Source organism: Oncorhynchus mykiss, chromosome 16 (assembly GCF_057628025.1).
Source record: "Oncorhynchus mykiss isolate SJ-2025 chromosome 16, ASM5762802v1, whole genome shotgun sequence".
Lineage (NCBI taxonomy): Eukaryota > Metazoa > Chordata > Actinopteri > Salmoniformes > Salmonidae > Oncorhynchus > Oncorhynchus mykiss.
Genome location: NC_143037.1, coordinates 44,644,385 through 44,663,161, shown reverse-complemented (window position 1 = coordinate 44,663,161; position 18,777 = coordinate 44,644,385). Strand labels below are relative to the sequence as shown.

The 18,777-nt window shown below is 42.0% G+C and overlaps 1 protein-coding gene across 1 annotated transcript; it reads right to left on the bottom strand.

Moving 5' to 3' along the window:
- Positions 1-28: 28 nt before the first annotated feature.
- LOC110492020 (carboxy-terminal domain RNA polymerase II polypeptide A small phosphatase 2) lies at positions 29-16,940 on the bottom strand. Its single transcript, XM_021565974.3, has 7 exons — positions 16,251-16,940; positions 12,019-12,173; positions 10,313-10,417; positions 8,465-8,521; positions 7,586-7,678; positions 6,514-6,699; positions 29-2,096 (listed from the first exon to the last, which is right to left on the bottom strand). Exons 1-7 carry the CDS (start codon positions 16,309-16,311, stop codon positions 1,971-1,973), a joined length of 783 nt encoding a protein of 260 aa, XP_021421649.1. The 5' UTR covers positions 16,312-16,940; the 3' UTR covers positions 29-1,970.
- Positions 16,941-18,777: the final 1,837 nt, after the last annotated feature.

Sequence of the window (18,777 nt, the reverse complement as noted above, 5' to 3'; positions counted from 1 at the left end):
AAAAAAACACAAATAGACAAGGAAATACAATCCAACTTTATTTTGGCAACTTTTGCCCAGTTTGCGTCCAATATACACTTATTTCTTGCCAAAAGCTATAGTGTAGGCCTAACATTTGTTTTTATCCAGAGTGATTTACAGGAGCAATTCCGGGTTAAGTGCCTTGCTCAAGGGCACATCGACAGATTTTTCACCTAGTCGGCTCAGTGATTCCTTTCGGTTACGAGCCCAACGCTCTTCGCCGCTAGACTACCTGGCGCCCTATTGGAAAGTATGACCCATCTTACACTGAACAACAATGTATAGGCCTAAATGTGTGTTCATGATTTACAATTTACATGTAGCTTTATTTTGTTTAATTACCAACAATGTCAATGAGAACAACTAAATCTACACAATATCAACAACCAGATATCTTTGGTTAATCATTAGGATTGGTAAACATTCATTCAAATATCTTAAGTGATCAATGTACACAATAAAAACGGACATAAAACATTATATAAACAACTTGATTGTACCCACATAAAATAATCCTGGTTTCCATCATTATTTGTGGAATGGCAATATACTACAGTAACAAACATTTACTTGTTTTAACATTTACCTATTTAACATTTAACACAAACCCCCTGAATTTTGATTATTGTTTTTTGATAACACAATGTCGTTGGTATCATCTACGATGATTCGAGGAGTAATGTTTGAAAGGCACAGTTTGGAGGAAAATATGTGATTAACTTCACACAATCCAAAAATACTAGCCAAAAATTCTAATTTGGCAGAGGTTTTGAATATTGTTGTTTTGATAACCTCATTTGCAGTGGGCAAATAATGACGGAAAATGAACACAAATTGTAAAAAATAAAATACTAATTCAGCATTGGGAGTACCACAATTCCATATAGTTTTGTTAATACAGTATTTGACCACATTCAGCATGGCATAAGGGTGCATATATCTGACTGAATTGGAAATGCAGTTGTCACTTCTTGAAGCAGTCTTACTTATCAAAACAAATAGTGCAACTTCTGTCATTTAGTATTACAAGAAAAACAGAAAAATAAATGTGTTAAAAGACTGGACCAAGAGCGACACTATTCTGTACTTCTGCTGAGCAGCCTACAACCATGCCATCCAGTGTGTTGGCATTCAAGTGACCAGATTAAAGAAGTTTGTCCCAAATGACAAACTCAAAGAGCTTTATAAAACTTTATAACATCGTTGTATGTTAATCATAAAAAAATATATATAATGTTGCTAATATTTGAAGCTCTTCAAAATTATTTACTTACAAATGTATTCAGTACTTATTGGAGAGGCATTTTTCTTTGTTGGCCATTTTACAGTAAATAATACAAATATTTACATACTTAAACATCCATTAACCGTATAGTACATGAGCATATGCTGACTGGTCATATATCCAGGAAAATGTAAAGAATACATTCTGTTGGCATTCTGGATATGATTGTGACCCACCCGTATAACAAGTAGCACTGTAGTCCATCATGATTTACAGAAGAGGATTGCATGTTGAGATTGGAAGAAGAAAACAAATCATTAAAACAGTTTGAGCTGCTTGGTTTTTGTGTTTGTTAAGAAGAAGAAATAAGGCACAATGATACAAGTGTCCTGAGTTAGATCAGGCCATTCAGGCCTCTGGTTTGGCAAAAAAACAACAACACTTTATTCATATTCATTTGGAGTGATTGCAGTACTCTACGGTATTTTGGCTCAGAGTTGTCAGACAGTGATTGACAGACAGACAGATGCTCAGAGTAAAGGCCTTAGAATGTCATGAAGTGCTCGTCTGAAACAAATACACTGCATGTGTCTCTGGCTGGTGAGCATACAAATACAATGTTATATGAATAGAATGTTATTTTTCTATTTCTATGTTGGTGCGTATGTTCTGGGCCAGGTGCTGGCTAGTCTGGCAGTGAGAGCAGGGTCCTCTCCCGTCTCCATCATGGCACTCTTAGCTCCCCCAGTCTGATGTAGATGTCTTCAGCCTGACTCAGGTCTTCAAACACCGGCAGCAGGTGGAGCAGCTCCGAATCCTCCACATCATCAAACCAGGACACCACAGGAACCTGAGGGGGCAACAGAGAAACCATTCACTCACTTACTAATGCTTTGTTTGCAGTGTTAGGGTATTGACAATGTAACGGCGTTCTTCGTTTGTAGAGAGAGAGGACCGAAATGCAGCGTGGTGATTACTCATGTTCTTTAATCAATAATAGACGATACATGAAATAACTAAATGAATATGAAAACAACAAACGGAACGTGAAACCTAATACAGCCTATCTGGTGAACACTACACAAAGACAGGAACAATCACCCACAAACAAACAGTGAAACCCAGGCTACCTAAATATGGTTCCCAATCAGAGACAATGACGAACACCTGCCTCTGATTGAGAACCATATCAGGCCGAACATAGAAATGCCCCAAAACATAGAAAAACAAACATAGACTGCCCACCCAACTCACGCCCTGACCATACTACATAAATACAAAACAGAAATAAAGGTCAGAACGTGACAGTACCCCCCCCCAAAGGTGCGGACTCCGGCCGCAAAACCTTGACCTATAGGGGAGGGTCTGGGTGGGCGTCTGTCCGCGGTGGCGGCTCTGGCGCGGGACGCGGACCCCACCTCATTATTGTCTTAGTCCGCCTTATTGTCCGCCTCCGTGGCTTTCTCAGCATGACCACCCCTCTCAATGACCCCACTGGACAGAGGGGCAGCTGCTCGGGACAGAGAGACAGCTGCTCGGGACAGAGAGACAGCTGCTCGGGACAGAGAGACAGCTGCTCGGGACAGAGAGACAGCTGCTCTGGGCAGAGGGGCTCCGGCAGCGGCGCCGGACAGGCGGGAGGCTCCGGCAGAGGCGCCGGACAGGCGGGAGGCTCCGGCAGAGGCGCCGGACAGGCGGGAGGCTCCGGCAGAGGCGCCGGACAGGCGGGAGGCTCCGGCAGAGGCGCCGGACAGGCGGGAGGCTCCGGCAGCGGCGCCGGACAGGCGGGAGACTCCGGCAGCGGCGCCGGACAGGCGGGAGGCTCCGGCAGCGGCGCCGGACAGGCGGGAGGCTCCGGCAGAGGCGCCGGACAGGCGGGAGGCTCCGGCAGAGGCGCCGGACAGGCGGGAGGCTCCGGCAGAGGCGCCGGACAGGCGGGAGGCTCCGGCAGAGGCGCCGGACAGGCGGGAGGCTCCGGCAGAGGCGCCGGACAGGCGGGAGGCTCCGGCAGAGGCGCCGGACAGGCGGGAGGCTCCGGCAGAGGCGCCGGACAAGAGGAAGGCTCTGGACGGATGGGCCGGAGAGACAGCCTGGTACGGGGAGCTGCCACCGGAGGGCTGGGGTGTGGAGGTGGTGACGGATAGACCGGGCCGTGCAGGCGCACTGGAGCTCTTGAGCACCGAGCCTGCCCAACCTTACCCGGTTGAATGGTCCCGGTCGCCCTGCCAGTGCGGCGAGGTGGAATAGCCCGCACTGGGCTATGCAGGCGAACCGGGGACACCGTGCGCAAGGCTGGTGCCATGTAAGCCGGCCCAAGGAGACGCACTGGAGACCAGATGCGTAGAGCCGGCTTCATGGCACTTGGCTCGATGCCCACTCTAGCCCGGCCGATACGCGGAGCTGGAATGTACCGCACCGGGCTGTGCACCCGCACTGGGGACACCGTGCGCTCCACAGCATAACACGGTGCCTGCCCGGTCTCTCTAGCCCCCCGGTAACCACAGGGAGTTTGCGCAGGTCTCCTACCTGGCGTAGCCATACTCCCTGTTAGCCCCCCCCCAAGAAATTTTTGGGGCTGACTCCCGGGCTTCCATCCACGACGCCGCGCTGCCTCCTCATACCAGCGCCTCTCCGCTTTCGCCGCCTCCCGTTCTTCCTTGGGGCGGCGATATTCTCCTGGCTGAGCCCAAGGTCCTTTACCGTCTAATTCGTCCTCCCAACTAGTATACTCCATGCCATTGCTGTCCATAACGTCCTCCCTTCGCTGCTGCCTGTTAACACGCTGCTCGGTCCGGGTGAGGTGGGTGATTCTGTAACGGCGTTCTTCGTTTGTAGAGAGAGAGGACCGAAATGCAGCGTGGTGATTACTCATGTTCTTTAATCAATAATAGACGATACATGAAATAACTAAATGAATATGAAAACAACAAACGGAACGTGAAACCTAATACAGCCTATCTGGTGAACACTACACAAAGACAGGAACAATCACCCACAAACAAACAGTGAAACCCAGGCTACCTAAATATGGTTCCCAATCAGAGACAATGACGAACACCTGCCTCTGATTGAGAACCATATCAGGCCGAACATAGAAATGCCCCAAAACATAGAAAAACAAACATAGACTGCCCACCCAACTCACGCCCTGACCATACTACATAAATACAAAACAGAAATAAAGGTCAGAACGTGACAGACAAATTGTATATTCTTGTTGTATATATCAGAATGTATATATCTGTGCTAAATCTTAAGTTCATATTCTGTTAACTCAAACCCAAATAATAATGTTGTTGACTCCATCCTGTACTCATGCAGCGCATTCGGAAAGTATTCAGACCCCTTGACTTTTTCCACATTTTGTTACGTTACAGCCTTTTTCAAAAATGTATTACATTGTTTTCCCCCCTCATTAATCTACACACAATACCCCATAATGACAAAGCAAAAACAGTTTTGTTTTTTTGCAAATGTATTTAAAAAAAAACACCTGCGCTAAATTCAATTCAGACCCTTTACTCAGTACTTTGTTGAAGCACCTTTGGCAGTAATTACAGCCTCAAGTCTTCTTGGGTATGACGCTACAAGCTTGGCACACCTGTATTTGGCGACATTCTCCCATTCTTCTCTGCAGATCCTCTCAAGCTCTGTCAGGTTGGATGGGGAGTGTCGCTGCACAGCTATTTTCAGGTCTCTCCAGAGATGTTCAAGTCCGGGATCTGGCTGGGCCACTCAAGGACATTCAGAGACTTGTCCCGAAGCCACTCCTGTGTTGTCTTGGCTGTGTGCTTAGGGTTGTTGTCCTGTTGGAAGGTGAACCTTCACCCCAGTCTGAGCGCTGTAGAGCAGGGTTTCATCAAGGATCTTTCTGTACTTTTTCCTCAAATGTTTCCTCATTATACTCATCATACTCATCATATTTCCTCAAATCTGACTAGTCTCCCAGTCCCTGGTGCTGAAAAACATCCCCACAGCATGATGTTGCCACCACCATGCTTCACTATAGGGATGGTTCCAGGTTTCCTCCAGAAGTGGAGCTTAGCATTCAGGCCAAACTCTATGTGGGCTGTCATGTGCCTTTTACTGAGGAGTGGCTGCCGTCTGGCCACTCTACCATAAAGGCCTGATTGGTAGAGCGCTGCAGAGATGGTTGTCCTTTTGGAAGGTTCTCCCATCTCCACAGAGGACTTCTGAAGCTCTGTCAGAGCGACCATCAGGTTCTTCATCACCTGACCAAGGCCTTTCAAACTACGCCCGATTGCGTAGTTTGGCCGGGCGGCCACCCCTAGGAAGAGTCTTCGTGGTTCCAAACTTTTTCCATTTAAGAATGACGGAGGTCACTGTGTTCTTGGGGACCTCCAACGCTGCAGAAATGTTTTAGTACCCTTCCCCAGATCTGTGCCTCGACACAGTCCTGTCTCGAAGCTCTATAGAAAATTCCTTTGATCTCATGGCTTGGGACCTTATAACTGTGGGACCTTATATAGACAGGTGTTTGCCTTTCCAAGTCATGTCCAATCAATTGAATTTACCACCGGTGCATTCCAATCAAGTTGTAGAAACATCTCAAGGACGATAAATGGAAACAGGATGCACCTGAGCTCAATTTCGAGTCTCATAGCAAAGGGTCTGAATACTTATGTAAATAAAGTATTTATGTTTTTTTATTTGTAATCTTTTTTAAAATTTGTAATAAATTTGCAAACATTTTGAAAAACCTGTTTTCGCTTTGTAATTATAGGTATTGTGTGTAGATTGATGACCAAAAAAATAAATGTAATCCATTTGAGAATAAGGCTGTAACGTAACAAAATGTGGAAAAGGGAAGGGGTCTGAATACTTTCCGAATGCTCTGTATGTGGCCAAAGGATAAATGGAAGTGAAAACACTAACATCTCAAAACAGACCGTTTAAAAAATGCTTGCCATTTCCTCATAGAGGATGATGTCATCCTACTCGCCTGAATATTTTTTATGACGGTTATACGCCCACACCATTCCACAGAAAAGCTGCTTTTTAACCTACTTTATTACAATTATTTTTAAGAAAAACTTTCACTCATATTGTAATTAATAAGAGGTCATATTCCATGGAAATCTGGGAACACTGGACAGTTATTTTAAGTGGAATATAAGGTTAAACCTTTAAAAAGTGAATAGAATAGAATGCAGTAAAATGTGAAATAAAATCATGTTAATTATCAGTTTGAATCCATAAAGCGGTCACAGTTGAGTTGAAAGAAGTTGAATGAAACCCAAACTCACAGCATTCTCAGGGTGGAAGATGTATGAAGCAGGAGAGTTGTCCAAGATGAGGGTCTTATGGAGCTCTCTGCCCAGTAGGCTGAGGTCTTTGACATAGAAACCCTGATGGAACACACAGGACTCCCGGAACAGCCGCGCCCGGAACACCCCACACTGATCCAACAGGTCAGTCACTGGGTCTGCATACTAGGGGAGGGCAAGGAAATGGGGGGAGAGGGGAATGGAGAGTAGGGGGTAAGGTGTCACCAAAGTTTACCCAAGCTACTAATAATGTACAATTGCGGTCAAATATTCGGGCACCCTTGCACTTTAAAATGGAGCTGAATGTTCCATTTTCTCTTTTCAAAACTGGTTGAATGGCTATTTTTACCCTGTATGCACCTTTAACTTTTGGGCTCCCGAGTGGCGCAGCAGTCTAAGGCACTGCATCTCAGTGCTTGAGGAGTCACTACAGACCGTGGTTTGATTCCAGGCTGTATCACAACCGGCCGTGATTGGGAGTCCCATAGGGCGGCGCACAATTGGCCCAGCGTCATCTGGGTTAGAGTTTGGCCGGGGTAGGCCATCATTGTAAACAAGAATTTGTTCTTAATTGGCTTGCCTAGTTGAATAAAGGTTAAAGAAATTAAAAATATGTAACTTCCCACAGGTGAGATAAATAACACAATAAATGAGAATAAATTGCCTCCAACCAAATAAATTATTTATATTTAAGTCCAGGCCATTTTGTTTTTACTTTGAAGTGTGAACACCAATTTTTTTTCTATTTCAAACTTATTTAAAAAAAAAAAAAATAGAATTGTGCAAGGGTGCCAATATAGTTGACCACAAAAGTAACTACACGTTACATTGAAAATGTATGCTAGCTCCTTTATATGTAAATTCACAAAGCAGGTTTTGGCACTACAAAGGTCATCTAACACACGGGGAAAAGGCTACAGAGGGTTGGGAAAGAGAAAAAACGTGTAAGACTTCCTAAACTAGTTTTCAAAATGAAGAGTAATCTTCTCAAGAAGAATCATAGGGAAATGTCATAACATCAAAATGTTTTTTTTTATTTTTTTTAGCTTACCTTGGCAAGACTGGCAGTAAACAGAATACACTCAAACAGCTCTCCCATTCGCTGTAGGAACTCATCCACATACGGCCTCTTCAGCACGTATACCTGAAACAAACACCTGGCATTAATGTTTTGTAACACTTTGCATTGTGTTGCCCTTATACCTAGCTATGTAACAACACTATAATTACTACAGTAACAACATTCTTTATTACTTTACTAATTGCTTTGAAATGACATAGTAACCGAGTATTATATTATTATTATAATATTCACTCTTCCTCTGTAGTCATACTTATATTTGTTCCACATTACATGAAATTCTTGTTGTCATTGTGTCCATTACCAGTTGCTGGTGGACAGTTCCTGAAACAAGTAATCAAGAACAGGCCGTGCATGTGTTAACCAGCCTATCCTGGATTACTTGAACCAGGCAGAGGCCCATGGTGAAGAATCCCGAACCAAACGACAGTACTCACATGCGCAGTTGTGCATATGCATTTTTTGCATATGCATTTTTTGCATGAAGTTCTGCATGCAAAGGACACAACACAGTGTTGAATTATTATCCCCGGGGCAGTGCATTGATGAGTGAATTCTGTTCCACATTTTCTCTAAAAGTGTGCTCTAAAATTGTGTGCTCTTATTTATGAAAAGTGAACTAACTATGCTGAAATAACTTCCTTCTTCTTTTTTTTTTTCCCAGTCAACCTCACATCTGTCCACTAGAGGGCTCATAGCGCCCGTAACAAACCTCATCTGTCCTAAAAACACATCCTATTTTAAGCTCAGCAAACACTGAACTCTGAACACATCAACATACAGTACATGAACGCCAAGCTACCCGACTCGACAAGCGCACACATACTGCATTTAGTTCATATATTTTACCTGGTGTGTGGTCCCCTCAATCTCCACAGGCACTATGAAGTCTGCATTGCTAATAGGCTAAGGAAAGAACACAGAGGGAGCCGTTGAACATTCTAATGCAATTACATAAGATAAAATCACTAAGACCTGGACTATAATAACCACATAAATATAATATACACAATTGTTCAAAAATTTGGAGTCACTTAGAAATGTCCATGTTCAAATAACATCAAATTGATCAGGAATACAGTGTAGACATTGTTAATGTTGTAAATGACTATTGTAGGTGGAAACGGCTGATGTTTTTATGAAATATTTACATAGGCGTACAGAGGCCCATTATCAGCAACCGTCACTCCTGTGTTCCAATGGCATGTTGTGTTAGCTAATCTAAGTTTATAATTTTAAAAGGATATTTATCATTAGAAAACCCTTTTGCAATTATGTTAGCACATCTGAAAACTGTTGTTCTGATTAAAGAAGCAACAAAACTGGCCTTCTTTAGACTAGTTGAGTATCTAGAGCATCAGTATTTGTGGGTTCGATTTACAGGCTCAAAATGGCTAGAAACAAAGAACTTTCTTCTGAAACTCGTCAGTCTATTCTTGTTCGGAGAAATGAAGGCTATTCCATGAGAGAAATTGCCAAGAAACTGAAGATCTGGTGCAACGCTGTGTACTACTCTGTTCACAGAACAGTGCAAACTGGCTCTAACCAGAATAGAAAGAGGAGTGTGAGGCCCCTGTGCACAACTGAGCAAGAGGACAAGTACATTAGTGTCTAGTTTGAGAAACAGAAGACTCACAAGTCCTCAACGAACAGCTTCATTAAAAAGTACCCGCAAAACACCAGTCTCAACGTCAACAGTGAAGAGGCGACTCCGGGATGCTGGCCTTCTGGGCACAGTTCCTCTGTCCAGTGTCTGTGTTCTCTTGCCCATCTTAATATTTTCTTTTTATTGGCCAGTCTGAGATATGTATTTTTCTTTGTAACTCAGCATCCCAGAGTCGCCTCTTCACTGTTGACGTTGAGACTGGTGTTTTGTGGGTACTTTTTAATGAAGCTGCCAGTTGAGGACTTGTGAGTCGTCTGTTTCTCAAACTAGACACTCTAATATACTTGTCCTCTTGCTCAGTTGTGCACAGGGGCCTCACACTCCTCTTTCTATTCTGGTTAGAGCCAGTTTGCGCTGTTCTGTGAAGGGAGTAGTACACAGCGTTGTACCAGATCTTCAGTTTCTTGGAAAGTTCTCGCATGGAATAACCTTAATTTCTCCGAACAAGTTTCATAAGAAAGTTCTTTGTTTCTGGCCATTTTGAGCCTGTAATCGAACCCACAAATGCTGATGCTCTAGATACTCAACTAGTCTAAAGAAGGCCAGTTTTATTGCTTCTTTAATCAGAACAACAGTTTTCAGCAGTGCCAACATAATTGCAAAAGGGTTTTCTAATGATCAATTAGTCTTTTAAAATGATAAACTTGGATTAGCTAACACAACGTGCCATTGGAACACAGAAGTGATGGTTTCTGATAATGTACCCCATGTAGATATTCCATTTAAAAAAATCTGCCGTTTCCAGCTACAAAAGTCATTTACAACATTAACAATGTCTACACTGTATTTGTGATCAATTTGATGTTATTTTAATGGACAAAAAAAAAATTGCTTTTCTTTCAAAAACAAGGATATTTCTAAATGACCCCAAACGTTTTAACGGTAGTGTACATACAACAAAGAAAAACATGATTAACTTTATGATATTTCCTCTTAACGACTGTTGAAACAAATACCCATACAAAACCCTTTAACAGTGAGTTGACAACAGCAGTAGTTACAGTGAGAGTTAAATAAAGGTCAGTAGCTACCTTGAATGAGCTATGCACCAGTGTTTCATCCAGGTCTATGACCACACATATCTTCCCCTGGTCCTGAGGTATCATCTCCGGCAGCAGGCTGGGTCCAGATGAGAGCTGTGGTGGAGGAGACAAGAGTACAGACCAAGGTCACTACTGTATCTGTACAGAGCACTCATTGGGGACAACAACACATCTTGCCCGTTTTATTAGGCTGGCTTTATGCTTCATCAACACTTCCTCACTCTACTACCATTAAAAATCAAATGACATTTATAGATTTCCACCAACCAATGCAACTGCACTATAATAACAGTGTCGCAGTGTAACACCTGTGGGCAAGATGGACTTGATAGGCTATAGGGTCTATACTGTACATATACATGTTACATCAGATTCAATTCAGAGACGCAAACAATACCCAGGCCTCACAACAGATACTGCTGCCTCACTGCTTCTGTGCTGCCTGGAGGACACTAGATAATGTGAACAAACATGAAGCTCATTAGCCCCTGGTTACATGGCGCTAACGCCCATCTACACCTGACAGCCTCACAAGTGGCCAGTGGGCAACAACACCTTTTCATGCTTCTGTACACATCGGTTACGACACACCGGGTACTAAATACTGTACATCTCTAACATATCTTATGTCTCCCACATGAACTGACATGCACATCACATGATCCACTCTTTGTAGGCCCTCTGCACCTCTGTTTTGCCTTAGTGGATTGCAATTCACTCAGCTGTCTTATCGTAGGAGATCTATGTGAACAGACCTAAAAACTCTGTAGCCGCCAACCGTCATGGTGGTGTTCAAGATGTTCACAACAGGTGCAGCAGCTACTCCATATTGCAACATGCTGTTATAACATCCACGGGCAATAATCCCACACATTCTCAGGGGACAATAGGTATTGCTCAACAGAGGAAAGCTATCAATTTCCGAAGTAGTTATTTTATGCCTTTCCTGCAATTACGCTGGAGTAGTTAGAACATGTGATGAGGCACTTGACAGTGGTAAAATAAAAAGGTTTGACAAAAAAACACTTAGTTGTACACACAAGAGTATCATATCCTATAATAAAGGCTAACATGGCAAATTATAATGTTGTCACGCCCTGACCTTAGTTATCTCTGTTTTCGTTATTATTTTGGTTAGGTCAGGGTGTGACGAGGGAGGGTATGCTTGTTTGGTCTTGTCTAGGTTTTTTGTATATCTATGGGTTTTGTAAGTCTAGGTAATTGTATGTCTATGATGGCCTGAATTGGTTCCCAATCAGAGGCAGCTGTTTATCGTTGTCTCTGATTGGGGATCCTATTTAGGTTGCCATTTTTCCTTTTGGTTTTGTGGGTTCTTGTCTATGTGTAGTTGCCTGTCAGCACTTGTTTTGTATAGTGGCACGGTTATTTTGTTCAGTGTTCTTTCTTCATTAAAAGAAGAATGTATGCATATCACGCTGCGCCTTGGTCTCCTCCATACAACGAACTAGACAAATGTGTGAAACTTTGTGGCAATTTTGTTAAAATTTAGACTCTGCTTAAAGTGTCCAAACAAGCTTTGCAAACAAAACAAAATGCAAAATGACACTTTTTAGGCTACATAAAAGTCCCATACTTGGTTGAAATAGGGCAAACAACAGTCCATACACTATTTCTGATATGGATAATTACAACAACAATGCTGCCGTGATGCCGAGAGGAATAAATTATGTTACCTTGACAACGTCCCCATTGTCCTGTGGCTCCAGCAATGCATCCTGGGAAGGTGGCAGTGGTTTGGGGGCAGCCTGTGCTCCTCTGAGGCAACAGAAAAGTGCTTTGAAGAGGTTACAACTCCTAGGCTTCTTCGGAGAAGACCTGCTCACCTGGCCTGTCATGAGGGCAAAAATAAGAATGCTTTTAATGTGTGTGAAAATTAGCTGTGACATAACCAAGCTTTTGATTCAAACTGAGTGATATGAAAATTATATTCACAAACACATTATGCTCATTCTCACATGGCAATGAAGGTTCTTATAAGCCAAGTAGATGGATGGAGTGAGGGAAATGGATGTTGTACATTTCTTTTCCCATGAAGAAGTAAGAAGGATTTCCCCCATTTTGAGAGACATCGTTGCTGTACATAACGTAGAATGAACTCCTTGCTCCCTTTACGAAAGGGAGCAAGGACACACACGCATACACACACACATACACGCACACACACACTCTGGGTTTAATGAGGTTGCTGCTGCTGGAAGGGGCTGGTACATGTTATATAATCACAGAGAGGGCGGGAAAACCCACACTCTTCACTAGGCAGTGACTGCTTCTCAAATGGCAGCCTATTCCCTATTGAGTGCATTACTTGTATCCAGGACCCTGTGGCACTGGTCAGAAGTTGTGCATAGGGAGTAGGGTGCCATTTGGGACACAGGCAGTACTTTCTGCTGTAGAAAACACAGACAGAAAACATTCCAACCATTTCACTGACTCTCCTGGAACAAGACCTCTGGCTGGAGCGGAGCAAGCCGAAGTCAGTCACACCTCAATGCTCCAAGCCCCCTTTGATCAGTCACTGTAAAAATGTGTCCTAGTTCACAGAGGTTCCACTACTGGGGGAAATTAGCATCTATTATTTGGTTGGATTTGGATATGCATAGCACCTATGTTAATATACAGTACCAGTCAAAAGTTTGGAAACACCGACTCGTTCAAGGGGTTTTTCTTAATTTTTTACTATTTTCTACATTGTAGAATAATAGTGAAGACATCAAAACTGTGAAATAACACATATAGAATCATGTAGTAACCAAAAAAAGTGTTAAACAAATCAAAATATATTTTAGATTTTTCAAAAGTAGCCACCCTTTGCCTTGATGACAGCTTTGCACACTCTTGGCATTCTCTCAACCAGATTCATGAGATAGTCACCTGGAACGCTTTTCCAACAGTTGTGAAGGTGTTGCCACATATGCTGGCTGCTTTTCCTTCACTCTATGGTCCAACTCATCCCAAACCATCTCAATTGGGTTGAGGTCGGGTGTTTGTGGAGGCCAGGTCATCGATGCAACACTCCATCACTCTCCTTCTTGGTCAAATAGCCGTTACACAGCGTTGAGGTGTGTTGGGTCATTGTCTTGTTGAAAAACAAATGCTAGTACCACTAAGCACAGACCAGATGGGATGGCGTATTGCTGCAGAATGCTGGGGTAGCCATGCTGGTTAAGTGTGCCTTGAATTCTAAATAAATCACAGACAGTGTCACCAGCAAAGCACCCCCACACCATTACACCTCCTCCTCCATGCTTCACGGTGTGAACCACACATGCAGAGATCATCCGTTCACCTGCTCTGCATCTCACAAAGACATGGCTGTTGGAAATAAAAATCTCAAATTTGGACTCATCAGACCAAAGGACAAAATTCCACTGGTCTAATGTCCATTGCTCTTGTTTCTTGGCCCAAGCAGGTCTCTTCTTATTATTGGTGTCCTTTAGTAGTGGTTTCTTTGCCGCAATTCAACCATGAAGGCCTGATTCACGCAGTCTCCTCTGAACAGTTGATGTTGAGATGTGTCTGTTACTTGAAGTCTGTGAAGCATTTATTTGGGCTGCAATTTCGGAGGCTGGTAACTCCAATGAACTTATCCTCTGCAGCAGAGGTAACTCTGGGTCTTCCGGATTGACTGACCTTCATGTCTTAAAGTAATGATGGACAGTAATTCCTCTTTGCTTATTTGAGCTGTTCTTGCCATAATATGGACTTGGTCTTTTACCAAATAAGGCTATCATCTGGAGCACTAGGGCCCAGTGCTATTTTCAACATTTTCTCTATAAAATAAAATATTTGTTGTAACAATATTTGAAGGACACCTACATAAGGACAGATTCATAATGGAAGTGCTTTAGCATTTCTAAAATGTAATTGTCAAACAACTACAAGGGGAAATTTGCAGTATTTGTGTAGTTGTTAGCATAGCTAAGCATTTATGAAATGCCCATGTACTGCTTATGAATGTGTTATGTTTGGAGTTATGAGTGTGTTATGAAGTCCTTATAAGGATTTTAGGTACTGTTCAAATAAAGTGTTACCGAAATTGTTTAGAACTGACCTGTATAGGCATATTGCCAATCAGGGTACATGTAATAGTAAAAATGATTGATGATGTGGATATCCTTCATCAACATAAACATAACATGCTAGTGCCAAAAGGGGGGAAAGAACCTCTGAGCATAGGGGTCCAAAGCCATTTTAAAGGGTAGAAAAGCCTATAGCTGAATATATGAAAACAATATTCTAATAAAAGAGAAGGAAAAAAAACAATATATAATAATCTATAATATTTTTCTCTGCTGAGCAAACATAGGAGCAGAAGGGTTTATCCTATCACACATAATCTGGTATTGTACCACTATCAAAGAGCAGTCAGTACACAGTGGCGTACCACAGTTTCGCAGGCCCGCAAGGTCTGAGCAGATTTTTATTTGCAGTTTTATAGCTAATCTCATACTATTCTCCACATTTTGCAATGAGGACGAGAGAATTTAGCATTTTTAAAACGAATTTCCTGGAATTCTACACATATTGCCAAAGGTCTCGAGAGAAAAAATGTGCAGTTTTATAGCTAATCTCACGCTATTCTACACATTTAGCCAGTTTTACTGCTAATTTCCTATAATTCGATTTTTTTTGCCATGGTTTATGACGTGTTTATAAACTATCTGCATTTTGGGGGGGGGTTGGGGGCCCCCAAAACTATAGGGCCCAGTGCCATTAGAGTATCAGGCCTATCCTTTAATTCAAACCAAAGTGCCAGAAGCATAAAAACAACGAATCTTTGAAACCGCGCTTTACAATGGGCGGAGGAGGGAGAAGGGCATGTGTTTGTGCATACCACTGTCAACACCGACTGCGGTACCTGGCATTTCTACGGTTATGCTTGTCATCTTTCATCAGCAACCGTTTTAGGTTTAATTTCCAACAGCCAAAGGAAAAAAACACATACACCTGCCAATCTTTATATCGTACATTGTATCGTACAGGCCTTTGATATATGCGGTATTTTTCGAATGAGATTCGGATAGTGTACCACACTGGCGCGCATTGATCTGCCTTGATGTATTTGTCTCCAGGCTGAGCCTGCGAACAAAAACAAGACATGGCTGTGCTGTGTGTATGGCTCTAGACAGATGTGACAGTAATATGGAAAGGTGCCATACAACAACTAGAAAATAAGAGCATAAAGCATAAATCATAAACACAGGGCAGGCTAAATGCTGGGTTGGTTTGGTTTACCATTTTACGCGCGAAAAGATAAGTCTGTCAATTTATTAAATTATTATTATTAGCTATAGACATATCCCTAAATGTCTAGTAAGATGGCATTAGATAACCTTGTTTTGATCCATATAAATACCATAACATCAACAAAACGGAATCATTTGATTGTCTTGAAAGTCCAATAATGTGCGTAAATAGGTAAGAAATATTGATTTGGCTAACAAACACTGTTTTAATATCCTTTGCAGGTTTGAGTTCGTGATTACATACCAAATGTAATGCAGTTTTTCAAACAGCCTTTACTCTCGCATTGTCAAAAATGTGTTTGAACCAGAGGGTAAACACTTTCCAATTATACAGGTGTTCCATAATAACTGAAAATCAATCCAAGTTCAGCATCAGTTGCATGTGTGGGTTTGAAACACCATGAAATATAATATAGACATTTAATATAGCCTATGTGTATGCAAGATTAATCAAATGTGTAGTAGGCTGCATAGCCGACCGTCAAGAGCAGTGCGCTCTAGAATGTCGCGCGCAGTGTCCGCGACGTTGGAACTGTCAAATGAACGTGCTGGAAACATGTTTACATCAACCTTATATTTCATAACTTAACGAACCTTCTCCATATCAAATCAACCCATGTTTAATCAGAACAAACAATAGAAACGGGAGCATATCCTACCTGTTTTCGGCGACAATTGAATGTCTTCTTTCTGCACTTGCGTGATGATAGAACTTTCCATCTGACAAGCACAGAGCCCTCAAAATCCAATCCGTTCCCCAAACAGAGATAAGCAGCCTTCATTAGGTTATGTTGACAAGTTACTAAAGGATTGCCTTGATAACTGTCATGCGTGTGTGTCTGTGTTGGATTTGTAAGAGGCTACATTTCACAGGCAACAATGTTTCTTTATTCCTCGCTTCTTCTGTTGTCCACACATGGGAGGGGCAGGGCGCTTGGATATGTTTTCGTCGTTGCGATTCCCTCTGCTGCGCCTCTCGGTTTACTTTATCACTAGTATATTTCCCGAACGGCCCCTTCCTGTCTCTGCGAAGTCCTCAATTTTCACTCCAACAACATGGAGAATACAGGCGAAAGAAGAAAAACAACCGAGGAAATGGGGCAAGGGGGCGGTTTCAAGTTCCCCTCACAATAGATAAACAACACCGTCAAAATTGAATGATTACTGAGAGGAGGAGAATAAAACAGATTACACCGTCGGTAATATTTCTGAAAATTAAAAATGGTTATGAATAGAATTCTATTTTAAATGTGAGACTTGTTTTTTTCCCCAGTGCTTTGTTTTTCTTCGGCGGGACTTCAAGGGTGCCTTGAAACCGTTGCTAGCTTCGGATTGGATCTTTGAAAAATGGGAGTTGCAAAGGCATTCTTCGCTATTCTGCACGCTCCACACCAAAAACATTCCAGCGCTGGTTTTGTCACAAGTCGATATAATATGATTGAAATCAATTGCATTATTCAATTAGGCAAAAAATATCAACATATAATTAATTATAACATGAATAATAATAATAATATTAAAATAGTTTTATTTTATATTGTCATTGATATTATCAATCTTTAATTCATTGAAATACACAGTACTTCAGTAATTGCAGTAATGACAAAGAAAAAAACATGACTTCTAACTGGTCATAAGAATAATTCAAATTTATGCACAGTATATGATTGTTTCCTTTTTTTGCTAAATATATTTATGTGCATCATAACTATGATAATCTGTTTTGTTGATTTGTTGTAATTTGCCAGCACTACAACCTGACAACACTTCCTAATATGCAGATCATTGAACAGGTAGCCAAGCATTTTTTTTATTGTGAATTGCAGTGCATCACATACTTCATGAGTTTCACTGTTGTTTCTATTTTTGATTGTTGACAAAAAAAATACATTACACCAGCACTACACAACCCACTGAAATGTATGAATGAATGTATTTCTTGATGCATTTTTAATTGCTTTTGACGCTATGAGATGCTGAGCATCCACCGGTGTGTGTTGTAGCTCAGTGTGGTCCTCTGTAGATCAGCTGGTAGAGTATGGCGCTTGCAACACCAGAATTTGGGTTTGATTCCCAGGACCACCCATACGTAAAATATATGCATGGATGACTGTATGACTGCTTTGGATGAAAGCATCTAATAATGGCCATATACTATACAATAACATCTTCAACAGCACCAGTGAGTGAATTTCAGAACACTCTCCTTTAGTGCAGTCCTGAGCGCATTGAGCTTTGAATGTCTCTATGGGATGTGAGGTAGGTGTATGCTGTGCCTGTGAATGAATGGAAAGAAGATCTCCCCAGATGAAAATGTTTATGGACATGCACACAGAGGGAAATAAATCAGGGAATTCTGCATCTCTTGTGGTTGTGGAATGTTTTGGAAGCAAACCTGTGTGTCCTAACAGGAGCACTGAGGTAAGGAGGCAAAAGTGAGGACAGGAAGCAAAAGACAAAATATGCTAGTCAGGTTAGTCATAAAGAAACAACAACACTAAAGCAGAGAAATAAAAAATTGGTGGCTCTACTGCCAGAATCGTGAATCCGGGAACAGAACCCGAACCACATAACCAAGTCCATCCAAGTCGTGAACAAGAATGGCACAGCTGTTTACATTCCTGCATTGACTGTTTTTAGACAGCAACACAGATGCAATGTGAATTAATGTAACATTTGCATGAACTGGATGACCTGGAAAATGTCATGAGGTTCGAAGTTGAACTGGATACCCGATTACACGAATGAAACTTTCAAACTCCTGGTCATGTTGTCTTTGCATTCCTCAAAGCTAAGAGAGACATACAGACAGCGAGAGCGAGATGGGAAGGAAAGAGACGAGAGAGAGAGAGAGAGAGACTGAGAAAGAGAGAAATATAAAGACAGAGAAAGAGAGAGGAGTTGGGCAGCTGGTGCTGAGGCCCTGTGTTGATTCTGACTTTCAAAGTGGCACACAAGTGGACAACAAAAACTAAAATTCACAAACAAAAAGCAAAAGAACTGAAGTGTAGGATTAAGGAATGGGTCATAAATCATCCTGCAACATTGCCTTAAATTATGTAAAGTTTTTATTAGTAGTATTAACTCAAATGAAGTAGATTACAAATGAAATGATGGTGTTGCAACTGCACTGCAACTAATGTACACACAGCCTACATGATGGTTCATAACAGAAAAGATTTTTCC

Bases quoted from the DNA above. Each gene is read 5' to 3' on its own strand.
- LOC110492020 (XM_021565974.3), bottom strand. From the start codon at position 16,311: ATGGAAAGTTCTATCATCACGCAAGTGCAGAAAGAAGACATTCAATTG. The intron at 7,679-8,464 runs GTAAAATATATG...TGTTTGTTTCAG, and splicing joins TTGAGGGGACCACACACCAG to GTATACGTGCTGAAGAGGCC. The intron at 6,700-7,585 runs GTAAGCTAAAAA...GCCCTCCCCTAG, and splicing joins TTACTGCCAGTCTTGCCAAG to TATGCAGACCCAGTGACTGA.